Source organism: Acomys minous (genome assembly GCF_964271855.1).
Source record: "Acomys minous genome assembly, chromosome: 1".
In the NCBI taxonomy this organism is placed as follows: Eukaryota; Metazoa; Chordata; class Mammalia; order Rodentia; family Muridae; genus Acomys; species Acomys minous.
The window spans coordinates 139,229,787-139,242,534 of NC_140483.1; the positions used below are offsets into that span (position 1 = coordinate 139,229,787).

At 43.9% G+C, this 12,748-nt stretch overlaps 1 protein-coding gene across 1 annotated transcript in view; it reads left to right on the forward strand.

Annotated features, from left to right (window-relative positions):
* MDN1 (midasin AAA ATPase 1) overlaps positions 1-12,748 on the forward strand; it is a 127,451-nt gene that overhangs the window by 80,842 nt on the left and 33,861 nt on the right. The window contains exons 54-67 of the mRNA XM_084789073.1: positions 386-543; positions 854-974; positions 1,223-1,433; positions 1,717-1,945; positions 2,134-2,254; positions 2,803-2,973; positions 4,858-5,072; positions 5,425-5,812; positions 6,433-6,542; positions 7,418-8,123; positions 10,523-10,684; positions 10,818-11,091; positions 11,781-12,016; positions 12,624-12,719. Coding sequence (XP_084645199.1) covers positions 386-543; positions 854-974; positions 1,223-1,433; positions 1,717-1,945; positions 2,134-2,254; positions 2,803-2,973; positions 4,858-5,072; positions 5,425-5,812; positions 6,433-6,542; positions 7,418-8,123; positions 10,523-10,684; positions 10,818-11,091; positions 11,781-12,016; positions 12,624-12,719 — 3,198 coding nt within the window. The remainder of the gene's footprint in view (positions 1-385; positions 544-853; positions 975-1,222; positions 1,434-1,716; positions 1,946-2,133; positions 2,255-2,802; positions 2,974-4,857; positions 5,073-5,424; positions 5,813-6,432; positions 6,543-7,417; positions 8,124-10,522; positions 10,685-10,817; positions 11,092-11,780; positions 12,017-12,623; positions 12,720-12,748) is intronic.

A 12,748-nucleotide genomic window follows, 5' to 3' on the forward strand; every position in this document is an offset into this window, starting at 1 on the left:
CCCCAGGAGAGCAGCTCGTGTATATTTGGCAGTTTCTAAGAAAATGGAGTCTATGCTTTAGAAAAAAAATGGTTCTATGGTAAATTAAAGTACACTTGTGCTTCAAGTACTAGGAAAAAAGACCTTTGCTTTGTCTGCCTATAAAATAATTCAGTTTAGCCTTATACTACTCATGTTAGGCTCTCTTGAGCTTTACTTCAGGTCAAACTGGTAGTGGATTGCCTTTTTGGATTTTTGAGATAAAGTCTCACTTTGTAGTCCAGGCTGTCCTTGAACTCAAAATAATCCTGCTTTCCCACGTGCTGGGATTACTGGTTTGCACCTCCATACCAAACATGTTGTGTGTCTTTTACAGAGCAATAGTCATGGTTTATTTTGTTTTTAGCTCTTAGGTTCGGTGCAATGGCGGGACCGGTTTTGGACTGTGGCTGACACAGTGACAGTAGACGCCCCCGGTCTGGCTTTGCTTGCCCTCCACTGGCACTGGGTTTCAAAGTATTTGATCCATCAGATCCCCCAACTCCTGGTGAATCATGAAGACAAGTAAGATTTCTATTTTGAGCAGTAATGTTAAAAGATAAGAGAACTTGAATTGAAGCCATTTCTTCTTACTTTGGTAGTTCCTTGGCTTTGGTAAACACATTAAAATCAAAAGTGTAGGAGACCCTGGGCACAATGTTGTGCACCTGTAATCCCAGTACTCTGGGAAATGGAGGCACACGGATCTCTGAGTTTGAGGCCAGCCTGGTCTACAAAGTGAGTCCAGGACAGCCAAGGCCACACAGATAAACCCTGTCTCAGGGGGAAAATGTAGACTTCTTAGTACTTAGCATTTCCCTCTCTTTCTTTGAAGATATTATAACGAGGTGCAGACCGTCTCCAGGCACATCCACAGTTGTCTGGGCAGCCCGGCTGGCAGCTTCACTGGTGTAAAGAAGCTGCAGGCGTTCCTGGGACGACCATTCCCCTTTAAGGTACAGCTAGAAACGTGTGGTCAGTGAATCCTGGGTTTTCCTGAGCCTAGAAGCTCAAGTAGACTTGCTCCAAAGCTAACCCTAATCTCATAAGAAAATGCTACCTTGTATTCACTTGAGTCTGGGTAGAGCTATATTGCCTTAAACTCCAGCAGAGCAGCTGGAGCGTTCAAACTGTGTGCATAGGCTACTTACTGATGAGAACTGCTTTGCCGTTCTTGAATCATCTCTCTTGGGTTTTATTTTAGGACAAGCTGGTGGTGGACTGCTTTTCACAGCTACAAGTCCTCAACAGAGCCCTTGCTATCAGAGAACAGCTGCCTGTCTTTGGGGAGTGTGGGTGGCAAGAAGACATTAACCGTCTCCAAGTGGTTGCTTCTGAATGGAATGTGAAGAAAAGTCTACTACAGGCCTGGGGATTGGTCCTTAGAGCTAACATCCTGGAAGGTGTTGATATAGGTAATGCTTTCTGCTCTTTGGTTTGCTAAGTGTCTTCTTCCCTACTGCTCATAAAGTTGTCATTCTTCCCCCACTCCACACCCCAACTTTAGTCAGAGGACTAAACATCACAAATATTAGTTAGTTAAAGTATTAGATGTGTAGAAGTTAATATGATTTGACTTGGGAAACTTGAAACTTGGGTTGATAGCAGGTACAGCCATGCTGCCAGATGTTGGGAATCTAGACCTCAGACAAACTACATCGCTCTAATACATACGTGTCTTTCTGATTGGAATTGAAGATGAATTGAAGAATCTTCTGAATGATCAGTGTTTGGAACTAAAAACCAGAGGACTTTCCTGTGGATTCCTGGAAAAAGCGCATGAAGCATCTTCCCCTCCCCAGCCAGACATGGGCTCTCTAGTCCGCCTCAGCAGGCGTGTCCAGCTGTGGCCTGCGGCAGAGTACCTGGCTGTGCTGTGGCAGCACAGAGTGACGGCTGACTTTGTAACGCAGGCTTGTCTGAGAAGGTAAGCACTGGTTCACTGTTGTTGAGAGGACGGCAGAGCCGCCTACTGCACGTGCTCTGACTGCTTTGCCTTCATCGCTGAAATCCACGCGCTGTTCCTCGGTGCTGTGGGCTCTGCGTCCCACCTTCACTGTAAGGTGATTTTCTAGTAGTTCACACTCCATCATCTCCCTATTTATTTTGGAATAGGTCAAGCAAGCATCACCAGATGGATGAGGAGATAAGTCATCATATCACATTTTGTCTTAAGTACACACCGATTGCACCTCAAAAGCTTTGGAACCTTTGGTCTTTGCTGCATATTCAGAAGGTAAAAACCAAAATCAAGAGGGAACTAGGCCTCCTTTTGTCTGGGTTGACCAGAGTCTGGCCGATGCTTGTTGGGCGTTGTATTGACTTTCAGAGTTTGGTGTAAACTTAGATCTCCAACTTATGCAGTTAGCAAAGGTGTTATACAACTCATCACAAAATTACCCATTTGGTTTCACTAAGTGGTGTGAAAAGTGTTGACTGATTAAAAATTCCCATGTGGCTTAAAAAAAGAAAACTTAGTGTTTTTTTTTCTCATGTTAAGTGTGACTTCTTATAACGTGGTTAATTTCATTAAAACAACCTTAATTTATTTAAGTCATTATTTGCTGATGTTACAATTCTGTGAATTATTTCATTTTCTGTACAAGCTTATAAAACTACAAACAACCCACGTAATTTCACCAAGATTATTGGGGGGCATTGAAATAAGGAAGTTAAGGATTAGTACTTTAAACACTTGGGTACTGATAATGTTAGATGCCAGGCTTGATCATTTGATTGATGGAGGCTTTTCAAGTATTCTTTTGTCTAACTCTTAATCTCTAGCTGTCTGCTGAAGAAGTTTCTTGTTTGTGGTCTGAGTTATTTAACTCCACCTTTGGGTCTTCCTGGAGCAGTACGGTTACCACAAACCCAGAGCACTGGCTGACATGGAACCCTCTGCCCAACACGCAGCAGCAGGAAATGCCTAAGTCCCGTTTGGACTCCACACTAAAGGTTTGTTGGCATTAAAATCATAAAAGTGCCTGTTCTTTCTGTTTCCCAGTTGACTTATATAGGTGATTATAATCCTTTGTTTTTGCGGGGACTGTTAAACATATTGTCCAAATCATGAATGATTTATGTAATTGTGAGTTAAAGGCACAAAACTTTTCTTTAAGAAGTCATTTTGTGGCGAAGCATGGTAGCACATGCCTTTAATCCTAGCAGTCAGGAGGCAGAAGCAGGCATATCAATGTGAGTTGAAGGCCAGCCTGGTCCACAAAGTGAGTCCAGGACAGCCAAGGCTACACAGAGGAAAAAACCCTGTCTCAAAAAACAAAACCAAAAAAAAAATCATTTTGTTTTGCTGTGTATGGTAGTGCATGCCTGTAGTCTTAGCACCCAGGAGACCAAAGCAAGAAAATTACACATTCAGAGCTAGCCTGTACAATGTATGTCATAAGATGCCAAAGTCTCTAATTTATTCTAATCATAAAATATTCTAACTACAAAAAAGTGTACATACAATGTATCTTTGCATTACTTATATGTCTAAGAAGTCTTTGTTCATAAATGTGTCATGAAAATGTAGCCAGCTTGTTCTTCCTTTTATTTCAGCATCGTACAATTTGTTTCTATTTTGGGGTTTTGGGAGACCCAGTCTGTATGGCCTTGGCTGGCCTGATGTTCACTATGCAGACCAGCTGGCCTTGAACTCATAGAGATGCAACTGCCTTTGCTCCAAGTGTGCTGGGATTAAAAGGCTGCATTGTGCATGTGCGCACAAGTACCCAAAGAAGCCAGAGGCCATCAGCTCCCCTGGAGCAGGGGTTAGAGGCAGTTGTGAGCTGCCATGTGCGTGCTGGGAGCTGAAGTCAACTACTCTGGAAGGGTAGTGCATGCTCTCAAATGCTGAGCTCTAGTTAGGAAATGTTGGGTTTTCTTACTTCTCCCAACTCCCTCTTTTAAAAAGAAAAGTTTCATTGATTCTGTGTAATTAGTATTTGTCTGGGTATTACTACAAGTAACTAGAATTAATATTTTAACCCTTAATCAGAAGAGGTGCCTGTTACAAAAATGACTACACAGATACCATAAAATTAAGTCCTACACATTGTGTAGATACATATGTTTTTAATAGTTCTTATCAGATTGCCCTGCTTTATAATTTTTTAAGTATGCAGGTTGTTAGTGAAGACAGAAATCCTAAAGTCCTGGTCACCTTTTTTAGTTTCTTTTCCATTGCTGTCAGGAAATACTGTTACAAAAGCAAGCAAGCAAGAAAGAGAGAAAGAAAAAACTTTTTAGCTCACGGTGTTCAGGCAGAGAAGTCAAAGGGAAAAGAGTGCTCTATGTGAGGAGGTCAGAGGGCATCTGCTTCCCTGGACCTGGAGTTCCACGCATTTGGAAGCTGCCTGTTATGGGTGGTAGGAAACAAATGTGTTCTTAACTGCTGGACCATCTCTCCAGCCCCATGCGTAATCATTATATCTTGTTTTCTGTGGCAGCAAATCAATTTTTATCTTAGTCCATAAATGATAAATCCTGTCCATTCTTGCTTGCAGTGCTACCTTTACTATACCCCTTATTTCTATAGACATTGGTGGAATTGTTTTTATGTCTTCAGTATTTTTACTGTAACTGAGGTCACTTGATACCTTTTGTAAAACCTTTCCCAAAGTCGGCTGATAAACCTTATGGATTCCCAAGAGTTACGTGGCATGTACTCTTTGCTGTCTTGTATTGGTCACCTGACCCTTGCTATGGGTGGCTGTCTCTCTGTCTTAAATTAGTCCAAGGAAGACAGCTTGTCAGACTTTGTGTCTCCCTTTTACTTGTCTCCGGTCTCCTCTGCTCACATCTGTCTCTGAGTCACGTGGGTCTCCTCTTGTTGCTCAGGGCCCTGGCAGCCTCTGCAGAGCTGTGTTCTCCAAGTGTTGCTTCGGCATGCTGACAAACAGCAGCAGAGCAAGCCACTGGGATGTGAATGGCCTTCCCCTCCTGTCTTCCTCACATGTCACCCTGGGAGAGTGGGTTGAGCGAGCCAAGCAGCTCCAGGACATCAGCTCATTGCTGTGGACCAATATGGCTGTGCCTTCAGTAGCTGAGTTCAGGTATTTTTCCTTTGAAGTAGTGTGTAATGCTATTGTCTGATTTCCACCATGTGCATGCGCTCATTCAAAACTTGCTTCTGAGGTACAGACTCCTCATTCTGTTGCATGAAGGTAAGGGTAGTTTTTGTAAAGATCAGCTTGCTTGGCGATCCGTAATAGGCAGCTGTGAGTTTGATTCCTGTATTTTAAGAATAGTTGAACCAACAGCTAATAAATACAAACTCATGGAAAATTGGAGGACATTTTCGCCTCTAAATATCAATAGTTAATGGTTATTATTGAAATGATAGTGTATATTCAAGGAGCTTGTTTGACTTACTGTGCCTCTAAGTGCTGTGTTGTGTCCCCACAGACACACTGATTCTCGGCTCCAGGGGCTTGTCCTGTGCCGGCACCTGCTAGGCCTCACCGAGCTGCTTTCGGGGTCCCAGCAGCAGCAGTACATGCAGAACTGTGAACATCTGCTGCTTGGGGACAGCCAGGCCTTCCAACATGTGGAGCAGACTCTCGGGGACATCAGTGGTCAGGAAGCACTTCCCAAAGAACTACTGTGCCTCTTGCTCACCTCCCTGCACTACTTTATTGGTGAAGGGGAGAGTAAACAGAACCTTCCTGAACCAGCCCGACGTGGGAGGCTCTGGGTGAGCCTTGGCTTGCTCCAGATTCAGACTTGGCTTCCTCGGGTGCGCTTCGACCCTGCATTGAAGAAGGCATATAAGCTCAAATATGCCCAGGAGGAGGTAAGAGGCAAGTGTAGAGCCTGGGCTCCTGCCCTGGCTTGCTGAGTCTGCTTGTAGGTTATACCTCTGTTCCCTCTAAGGCTACTTAGGGAGTGAGGGTTCTCTTGGATCTTGTTTTGGGTTTTGTTTATTGTAGACAGGGTTTCTCTGTATGTGTAGCCTTGACTGTCCTGGAACTCATTTTGTAGACCATGCTGGCCTTGAACTCACAGAGATCAGTCTCTTCTGCCTCCTAAGTGCTTGGGATTAAAGGGTCCCACTATACCCAGCCTCTCCTGTAAATACTGAAGTTTCCCCTAAGATTTCTGACTCAGCTTAGCCAGGAGAAGGTAGGCATTTTCAGGGAAATAATGGAATAGTGTCTCTAGACCCTAGAGATTGTGAATGTCATTCCGATAATGCGGCATTCTCTGCTATTGGACATATATCATTGAACAGGATGAGAGCTACACTGCTATAAGGTAGTTTCTTTGGCCTGACAGCCCTGAGCTGAGTGGTCCAGATCTTTGGGCCACTCGCATTCTGTCCATCATATTGTTCTAACTATACTCAGAACATTGACCTCATGTGCATGATCGTAGCTGTGACCACAGAAAACCATTTGTTCCCTTTTCTACTAGTTATGCCAGCTGCAGTGTGAGTGGAAGACCCGGAACCTGTCATCCCATCTACAAACTGGCAGAGACCTAGCAGACGAAGGAGTTACCAGCTACTCTCACCCACACATCAGGTAAAGCAGCAGAATTTGTACCGATGTGCTGCTACTGACCCCTTGTTTTTAGAAACACAGTATACGATTAACTATTGTACTATAGTTATGTTAATGTGGTAGTGATCTCAGAACTACATGACCAGTTATATCTCAGATCCTACATTATGCTCAGGAAAAACGTGTATTCAAAACAAGGAAAAAGATACTGAAGATTGGACTGAAGCGATGGCTCGTTGATTTTTTTAAAAAGCCACTGCTCTTGCAGAGGACCTAAGTTGCATTCCCGTCACTCTTATTGGGAGGTTTACAGCCACCTGTAACTCTAGCTCCAGGGTATCTTGATGTCACATGCCTCTGACCTTAACAGGCACCCTCACTTAAGCATACATACCCACGTACAGACAAACACATACATACCAACAGTTAAAAATAAAATGAAGCTTAAAAAAAACAAACTGCTTTTGAAGGCCAGGCTGTGGTGATGCATGCCTTTAATCCCAGCACTCAGAAGCCAGAGGCAGGTAGATCTCTGTGTTTGAGGCCAGCCTGGTCTACAGGGGGAGTTCCAGGACGGCCAAGGCTGCATCAAGAAACCCTGCTTAATGCTATCCAGCCTCATTGTCCATAATGACAAAGACAGACTGTTGCATTAACCTGTGCCAATAAGCTGTGACAAGGCTTTGATGAGATGTATTTAAAATACTTATCAAGGAAATGTGATACTCCATGAATGCTCTTACAGATGTTAATCCATTTTCATTATCATTGGCAGTCTTACCCTCACAGTTCACCTTTGAAGCTAATTTTCTTCATTTTCATTTTCTATTTGAGGGCCCAACCCAGATTCACTGCTTTTCTAACAGCACATGTTTGTTGCATTAATTTGCCTTCAGGTTGCTTTCCCAAAGGATCAGTCAGCTGGAGAATATAGTCCACAGCCTGTCAAAGAAACAGGCCTTCAGACCCCACCAGCCCAGTTATGAGTCCTTAGTGCAAGAGATCCAGCACTATGTCACTAGCATCGCCAAAGCCTCTGCTGTTCAGGACCTGCTCATGCGGCTTCTTCAGGCCCTCAACACAGACGGACCAAAGTCTGCTCAAGTGCTCCAGAACCTTCTAAAGGAGGAGGCCTCTTGGCAGCAGTCCCATCACCAGTTTAGGAAGCGACTGGTAGAAGAGTATGCCTTGTATCCAGACACCGTTGCTCCACTACAGGCATCCATCTTGCAGCTGCAGCATGGCATGAGGCTTGTGGCCTCCGAAGTCCATGCCTCCCTCCACAGCAGTGTGGTCTGTGCAGAAAATCTGGGCGTGCTCTCCATGGCTGTGCTAGCTTTCCCATCTGTGGGCCCCAGCTTCCCTACCTACTATGCTCATGCAGATGCTCTGTGCTCAGTGGACTCAGTGGGAGCTCTGAGAGGTCTTGGGAAACTGAAGATCAAGCGTTGGGCAGGAAAGGAAGGAGAAGGCAAGAGCCAGCAGCCTTACCCTACCTGGGAACAGTTACTGATGAGTGCTCTCCTTTACCTGCGCTCCCATGTGCTGTGCAAAGGGGAGCTAGACCAGAAAGCCCTGCTGCTCTTCAGACATCTGTGCCAAGTAAGCCTGTCTTCTCCTGAGGGAGCAGCTGTGGTAGAAAATGTTGGGGAAAGAGCTGTTCACTCGTCTGGTGCCCTTTTTTTTCCTTTGACTACAAAGTATGTGGGATAGGGGTGGGGGGAAAGGTGAGGTGTGCTTTTTTGTTGCTGTTTGCTTGGTTTTTTGAGACAGAACCTTACTATGTTTCTCAGGCTGTCCTAGCATTACGTAGCCCAGGCTAGCCTCAGACTTGTGACACTTATTCTGGCTTACCATCTAAAATTCTGAGATTACAGGTGTGTGCCAGCATAGCATGCATGCCCAGCTCCCCTCAGTCTTTAAAAGACAAACTAGGCTCTTTTTTGTGGTGTGTATTTATTATACGCACTTTTTTTCTTTTGAAATAACATCCCTCAGGTTTATCATTTTTACTTTGTAGCAACAGTTTGCTGAAAACTTAATATTCTAACATAACAACTCAGTACTCAGCCCCAAAAAGAATATCCTGGTCAGGATCAATTCTGGGCTTTCCATGGAGCCTGACACTTGCCCTCAGATTGCTAGAGCTGTAGGACACACAGCAAGGCACCAGTCTGTCTGCTTAGTATTCAAACTTAACAGCAGTTGGTGACCATTCCTTCTCAGGGTATTATTTATTCATCACATATCTTGTTGCTAATTTTCTACTATATGTGTATGCCATTAAGTTACTTAACACATTTAATCTTCTGTTTACTATTTTGGAGGGAGAAAACAGTCTTATCTCATAGTAAATAGTCTTGCATCTTTGGGTAACGTAGAGACCAAGACTATAGGACAAAGAATTAAGCCTGTGCTAGAGGTATAGCTCAGTGGGTAGGTGCTGGCCTAGCACACCAGAGGACCTGAGTTTGATTCTTTAGCACTCCTGAACCAGGATACTTGCAGATAGCCTTTCATCCCAGCAGGACAACCAGGAGTTATCCTGACCCCTGAGCCAGTTCCTGACCTTGTCTCAAATCCTATTAGCTCTTTATCTTTAAAAAATAAATGTGGTATTGAAGACATGGCTTAGCCATTCTCCCAGAAGACCTTGGTTGATTCCTAGCACTTACATGGCCTCTCATAACTGCTTCCAGGGATCCAATGCCCTCTCCTGGCCTACTGAGGAAGGGCACAGGACATGCACATGGTACACAAACATGAATACAGGCAAAACACTCAAGTACATAAAAATTAAATCTTTTAAAAATATACATATTTAGTCAGGCGAGGTGTCACATGCCTTTAATACCAGCACTTGGGAGGCAGAGACAGGTGTATCTCTGTGAGTTCGAGACCAGTCTGATCTCCAGAGTGAGTTCCAGGATAGCCGGGACTACACAGAGAAACCCTGTCTTTAAAAAACAAAACAAAAATATTTGGTGGCAAGACTTGGACACACTTACAAAGTAGTGGCAGGAGAGTCAGGAGGGATTCAAGTCCAACTGCAGCTGTATAAGAAATTTGAAGATAGCCTGAGATATATCTGACTAAAAGAAGGAGGTGGCTGAAAAAATGGCTCATGCTGTTCTTCCAAAGGACCTGGGTTTGATTGCATCAGCAGCTGTGTGGAGGTTCACAGTCATCCTTAACTCCAGTTCCAAGGGGTTTTCTCCCTCTTCGGGTCTTGCTGGGCACCAAGCACACCCAGTGCACAGGCAGGCAGAACATCCATACATGTTTAGTTATTTAATTCTAAAAGACTCACGTAAAAAACAAACAAGGAAAAAAACCACATTCAATTGCATGTCAGTTTCCTTCATTGAATACATTTTCCTTGTTGTTGGAGACAAGGTTTCACTGTGTAGTCCTAGCTAGCCTGGAACTCACTATTTAGATTACTGTAGTCTCTGCCTATTGTCATTTATACTTTTTGCCAGTTTAAGAACCTAAAATCTGGTGTCACATGCCTTTAATCCCAGTACTCTGAGCGGCAGAGGCCAGCCTAGTCTACAAAGTGAGTCCAGGACAGCCAAGGCTAACACAGAGAGACCATGTCTCGAAAAACAAAACAAAAAGAACCTAAAATCTGAGGTAGTGGGGCATTCAGGAAACATCTAACATAGTTCATTGTTGAACCCTTGGCTTGCTTGCCTAAGTGCCCACTAAGTGCAATCTTTGTCACTTCCCTTGAACTAAAAGGGCACTAGGATTGGATTGGATTATAGTTGACTTGTAGACCTTTGAAATTATAACAATATAGAAAGAAGCCAGGAAAGTGCTGAACACCCACAGCTTGAAAGAAAGTGCATTTGCTCTTTGTTCCAGGGATTTTATTTCTTAGCTGTTGACTTTTGTCTGGGGGCCCATGCAGCATGTATATTTGTGAGAGACTAGACTGATGAGTCTTGCTTATGTTCCTGTGAATGCTTCCTTTTTCTGCCCACAAAACTTTCCAGGAGATCATCAATGAGTGGGATGAACAGGAGCACATCGCCCAAGAGAAAGCAGAGCAAGAGAGCAGCCTGTACAGATATCGGACCAGGAGCTGCAGGGCAGCCCTGAGTGAGGAAGAGGAGGAAGAACTGGAGCTCAGGAAGCTGTTCCCACTGCATGACCAGGTAGCAAGATAAGCTGTCGCTGTGTCAACATCCAGTGCTTCCGTCATAATGCCACTGTTCTCCTGATGGTTCACACGCCTCCTCTGCATTTTCTACTGCTTATAACCAAATGCACTGTTTCATTGCTGTTTAGGACTTTGCAGATATTTTGGTGGAACCAACACTAGAGGAGCAAAAAGGAGCTTTGGATGGGCAGAAAGAGGAGGCAGCCACAGACTCAGCTCTCCTGTCCCAGAGTTCAATGCAGGCAGTGATGTTGATACACCAGGAGCTATGCCTCAGCTTTGCACGGTCCCTTTGGTACCAGCAGACAGTGCCACCACATGAAGCAAAGCACTACCTCAGCCTCTTTCTGTCTTGCTATCAGACTGGAGCATCGCTGCTGACACACTTCTACCCTGTGATGGGTATGGATGCTGTCTTTAATACTGGGGGAATCAAATGAGTACATGATACCCTGTGATGGCTATGGAGGCTGTCTTCAATACTCAGAGGAATCGAAATGAATACATGATATTGCTACTCCTGGAACAGTTAAGATAGTGACATTCTCATTTTCTTTTAGTTCCTAGTTACCATAGCTTAAATTTTTAATAAATTGATTAAAAACTGCAATAATGCAGATTCTCCTTAGCATCCTGTGAGAAAGGTTTTGGACTTCCCTTATGTGGTGGTTTTCCTTGAATTGTTTACACTTTTCCTCTCATAGTCTTGACACTTTTCTAACAGATTCATGGGGGTTGTTGTTGAGACTTTGTTTATTTTTTATGGTGCTGGGAGTAAAAACCTTGTGTCTCACACACTAAGATACAAACGCCTCCGCCACCCCAAGGAGGATTACAGGCCTGTGCCACCACACCTGGCCCTCATTTTTTTGTTTTCCAAACAATCTGGGAACTCCGCAATTCTATGAGATTCACAGAATATGGTTGGTATCAGTTGGTTATATGAAGTTTCCAACGTGGTTTCATCAATTAACTCATCCTTTGGAAGGAGGCTTTGGTCGATAAGTTGATTGTTTCTGACATCTTTATAATTTACTGTAAACCATCTTGCTGAGTTCACTGACCATCTCATGATCTTGTTACCCTCACAGGAGTTGAGCTGAATGACCAGCTCTTGGGAAGTCAGCTTTTGGCCTGCACTCTCTCCTATAACACTCTCTGTGGGGAGGCCACCTCGGACCTGATGATGAAGCCTGAGGGGCCCTATGATTTCTACCAGCACCCCAATGTGGCAGAAGCACGGGAGTGCCAGCCTGTGCTTCAAGGCTTTTCCGAAGCTGTCAATGAGTTGCTGCAGGACTGGCCAGAGCACCCCGTTCTTCAACAGGTAGTATAGCCAGCTAGGAAAGAGCGAGTTGCCTGCCCACAGATGCAAATTTATCCGGTGGATGTGGCCTCAAACTATCTCCAAGGATGTTGACTTGTACGTTTATACGTAGAAACAAAGGCTTACCTCTAACACAGTGAGGTTCTCATCACAGAATTGCAGGATGTTAGCATATTTCATAACTTTTTTAAAAGCTGGGATAAATGACTTATTTATTTACTTACTTAGTTAGTTATTATGTATACAGTACTCTGTCTGCATGTACACCTGCAGATCAAATCACATAGATGGTTGTGAGCTGCCACGTGGTTGCTGGAATTGAACTCGGGACCTTTGGAAAAGCATTCAGTGCTCTTAACCTCTGAGCCATCTCTCCAGCCCCATTTTATAACCTTTAACGTTGAGAAAAACAAACTGTCAGAATCAGTCTTATTTTCAGAATAAGGCAACTTATAAAAGTTTCCTTCAGTCAGGTTCCAAGGCCATGAAAGTTCTCTTCCACAGTCTTTTGTAGGTGTTTGTGAAGCACAGAGTAAAAATTCCTGTTACAACTCTTCACTCTCAATTACTAATGATTCCAAATCCTTTTTTTTTTTTTTTTTTTAAGCTGCTGGTTGTAATGGACAGAATTCGTGGTTTCCCGCTTTCTAGTCCCATCTCAAAGCTCCTGAATGGCTTAGAGATCCTTCTGGCAAAGGCACAAGTAAGATTTCTTCTTTTCCTTGTTTAGCT